General features: G+C 42.1%; 1 protein-coding gene across 10 annotated transcripts in view; it reads left to right on the plus strand.

Moving 5' to 3' along the window:
- The window catches only part of ADD1 (adducin 1), a 66,404-nt gene extending 62,474 nt beyond the window's left edge, over nt 1-3,930 (plus strand). For 8 of the 10 annotated variants that reach the window (XM_055796649.1, XM_055796646.1, XM_055796651.1 and 5 more), the window contains one exon: nt 1,497-3,930. In XM_055796649.1, coding sequence (XP_055652624.1) covers nt 1,497-1,849 — 353 coding nt within the window. In that variant the 3' untranslated portion in view covers nt 1,850-3,930. The remainder of the gene's footprint in view (nt 1-1,496) is intronic. The other 2 variants (XM_055796654.1, XM_055796659.1) reach the window with 1 other exon arrangement.
- Nucleotides 3,931-4,370: the final 440 nt, after the last annotated feature.

Below are 4,370 nucleotides of genomic sequence, written 5' to 3' on the forward strand. Positions count from 1 at the left end.
AAGACTGTAGTGGTAGTGAAGAATTGTAGGTGGTGCTGCTTAAAAATTTGTGTCACGTACCATATACAGGTTAAACTCGAGCTTCAGGAGGCAGCTTGTAATGTACATAATTGCTTTCACTTTTTTTACTCTGCCTTAAATCCTGCCTGCCTGTTTTTTAACTTTAAACTGCTAACTTGTGCATTCTGAGTGTTTGGCACTGAATACTGGTGTGCTTTGTTTAACCTATTAGAAGTTCATGGCGCTCTAGGAAAAACATGTTGGTTTTCTAGCAGGTACTCACAGAACAGAGCCCTCTAAAATACATCAGGGAATTATTGATCCCATCTGGTAAAAATAAAAGTGGCAAGAACAGTCACTGTCATTTCCGTAGGGAAGAAGGGAAAGCATCAAGTATTTCCTGTAAATTCTTGTGAAAGCCTTCACTCTTTCCGAATTAAAATGAACAAGATGTTAGAAGGGGAAAAAATAGTTGTCTGCCTTTTGCACCTTACAATGTGTTTGGCCTGGATTTTGTTCGAAATTCCTCCTTACGTAACATTAATGGATGTCATTAGCCATGTCGGATCTTCTTGGGTACAGTGCAGCGATGAATATTGTAGGGAAGTGTAAAAACTGTTCGTTGATAAACATATTATGCACAAAGAGGAGCTTTAAACAGAACATCTCGTAAGCGTAGCGGGGAATGAGGAAGGTGTTACAGCTGGGAGTGCTGGTGAAGTTCACCTTTGGACATAAAGTTACCACTAGGTTTTTGATGCTTGTTTATACGGAGTGAGTTTGCTGTTAGACATCGTGTACATTTTAGAGGGGAAAAAAAAAAAAGGTTGTACCGCATAACCTGCTGAGCTTGTGTAATTTGATAAAATACATGGATTTTACTTACAGGAATCCATAATTTCTACTCGTATCTTGCAAAAGAATTGAAGCCTTTGTGATAGGAAATCGTATTCTGAAGCAACATCTGTTTGATCTCGTGGAAGAATATTGTGAAAATCTGAGCATTGTTGTTAAAAATTAGCAAGCCAACAGTTTAGAAATTAATGGAGTTGCATGTATCGGATCACTGCAAACCAGCAATTAGTTTTATCCCACCAAAAGAATCAAAATACAGAATTTCATTACTCTTTTCAATGCTGATGAAAACCGGAGGCTTAATTCCTGCGTGCTGTACTGAAATATCACATGGCTTGCAAACGTCCCAAATAAAGCATGAGAGTAAGTTCAAACAGTTACCACCTTAATGGTTTACACCCACATGATGGAACTCGGCTTTATCTGTTCTGTGTAAGAAGCTTAGAAACAAAACCGACGTTTGAATATTTTGCTTCTATCTCTGTGTCCAAAGCTAAAGGAGAAAAACCTATTACAAAGGCTTTATGCAAGTAAATGTCTTAATTTCTTAATAGAGAGCGCTCACCATCAACTTGCTTCGCTCTGTCTGTTCCAGGGACGCTTACGTAAACTAACGGTGTCCTTGTCTGTCCATCCACTAGAGACACAGCAGGACCAGACTTACAAAGATGACAGTGATGCTGCAACTTTCAAGCAAACCCTCCCAGATCTCACCCCCGATGAGCCTTCGGAAGCACTCGGCTTCCCTCCCTTAGGAAAGGAGGAAGGGAGATGTGATGATGATGTGCCCAAAAGCCAAATGGAATCACCTGCAGTGGAAAATAAGGAATCCCAGTCTCAGCCCGCTGAAGAGCCAGTAACACCAACAGCTGAGGAGGGGACAGCAGCTGATGCAGGTAGTGATGAATCTCCAGGGAAGTCCCCATCAAAAAAGAAAAAGAAGTTTCGCACTCCTTCCTTCCTGAAGAAGAGCAAAAAGAAGAGTGACTCCTAAAGGCCAAACACACTGCAGAAACACTGTCATATTTTAAAATCCATTAACCACTAGAATGTACCAGATCGTACCGAGTGTTTTGTCTTACTATGTAAATGAATGCAACAAGTAATCCAACCAGCCCCTCAAGTTATGGCTTGATTGTTTAAGGTTATAACCAGAAACTAATGTCCAGAAAGGTGCTAATCCTGTGTTTTCAGCAGCTACCACAGATCTGATCCCTAATTTGTAATTACACGACTTCCCACGTGGAAGGCATTGAATCACTATATTTGATTTAAAGCCCGCACTGCTTTGCAAAAGAAGAAAAACATTTTCACAATTAAAAATAAAATGCATTGCTTACCACAAGAAGTGTTCTTTCCCAATATTCTGTTCCAAATCACAAGTAAATTTCTTCTTAAATACTGACTTGTAGAGAGGATGCTTTTGCAGTGGTGTTTTCAAGGGGGAAGTATTCTTGGACTGACAGGTAAACTTCTGCAAGCTTGTGATTACAGACCATGTCTTAGTCCAGCTTTGGAGCTATCCGTTCCTTCCTCTCTCTCCCCCCTCTGACTATTGTAACAAAATGAACGTGCTTTTCAATTTGCTTTATTTTCTAACTGGCTCATGAAATCCTCTTTGATGTCTAGGACTGGAATAACTGTGGTGCGTTCCACTCATGTTGTGCATTGAAAGAGCCCAAGCTTTTAGTTTTTTTTTCTCTAGTGAATATAGTTTAAGGGAAATCTGTCTTTCCATCTTGCCTCCCTAAGAATCAGTTACATGGAAATTGGGCTGCTAGAAAAGGTTAAAAAGTAACTGTATTGAAAGTATTTCAGAAGTTTTTCGGCTGGTGGTGTGGAGCATGGGCAATTGTATTTTGGGCCTTAGCACAGGGTTTTTTCACCCTCTTAAAAAGTCCCCTGGGTGCACAGGCAAACCTGCTGCGTATAAACCCTCTTTGTGGCCTTTTGTGTTTGTTCCTTCCCATGATAACAATGTAAATGCATTACACTGAATATTTAACCTTGTTTTATATTAATTATTTTCACTTACGAAAACTGGCGTTTCTCTAATATTTTTTGTTGCCAGCAGTAAAGTATGGAATCCCAAGTAACCCAAAAAGTGTATTTCCACTGTTTGCTATAAATGTTTGTTTAATATGTAGCATGGTAAAGAAAATCACTTTCACCACCGAATTCACTATTTTCCAGTTATTGCCATGCTTCTGTCTTCACTAACTGTAACAGTAGTTTTAAGATCAGGTGGGTGAAGCTTGCAGGACAAACCATGCGTAATTCCCCCAGCCAAGAGCAGGGAGGGCTGGTCACCGCTTCTGGTTTCTGGTGTTAGCACTTCCCCTGTGACGGCAGAAAACACTGACACCCCTGCCCGGGGGAGGCGAACACGCTGACTGGCAGCACGTGTCTGTCACAAAACAGAATACGGATGTGACTTTTTAGGACAATATTCCACGTTGCAATTGGTAAAATAGCAGAAGACTAACGCCTTACGTTCGCAGAGCAGAAAGCAGCGAGGGAGAGGTGGGCTGAGCGGCTGGGCGCAGCTGCGGACGAGCAGGCCTGCGTGAGGCTGGGAGGCGCCGCCACGTCTGGCTGGCTTCAGGCAGCGAAGGGAAACAGTGGCCGGGAGGGCGAGAGCTGCGAGGCTTCGCAGGAGAAGAGAGGGTTTGAGATTGCGATGGTTACGGTGAGAAATGGTACGTCACCTGTGGTGGTGTGGGTGGAGGTCGGGTGGAACAGAAGCAGCAGTAGAGCACAGTGCAGGAGAGACCCCTAAGCAGCGATGTTCAGTCGGGACTGCATGGCACGAATGGCTTTCAGCTTCTACTTTAACCTTGTATGTCCTCTGTACACTAGGAAGCATACAATACTTATTTTGCTAAATTGTGTTTTGTTGCAGGGTCGTAATTAAATGACTAATTGCTGTATGTTTCAGTTCTTTAATGGAGTCCCTCCATTTATCTTGACCACATATGCAATGACTCTTAATTTCTAATTTTGTAGCTTGTTCTTTTAATTCTTTGTATTACAATATAAAATGTAGTCATGTATGGTATGGTTACACACTTCGGGGCAGAATGAAGTCCTGTATTTTTCTTTCTTTCTTGTATCATTAAGTTCTACTCACAAATAAATCTCTTTAAAAAAAATAAATTCATGCTCTGCTTTCAGAACTCGTACAGTTTTATTTTACAGCTGTAGCCTGTTGAATTTAATTTGCTTCATTTTCTTTTAATGATGAATGTGTTGATTAATGATTGCTTTAATGTTGTCATGGTTTAACTTCTCAGAAGATACTCCGATCCGCTACTGTGGGTGAGAATCCCAGCGGAGCAGCCGGCAGAACCAGGTGGGGAGGAGTCCTTCCCCTGCCCATCCAGCTGCTGTTGGCAGCCCTGCCTGGGAGGCAGCACCCTGATGGTGGTGGCTCCTCCGGGAGGCTTTTGGCACCTGGGCTGAGTTCTGGACCCTGCAGTGTTTGGTTTAGATGTAATTAACTGACTAGGTGAGCG

The sequence above is a fragment of the Falco peregrinus genome, chromosome 2 (assembly GCF_023634155.1).
Source record: "Falco peregrinus isolate bFalPer1 chromosome 2, bFalPer1.pri, whole genome shotgun sequence".
NCBI lineage: Eukaryota > Metazoa > Chordata > Aves > Falconiformes > Falconidae > Falco > Falco peregrinus.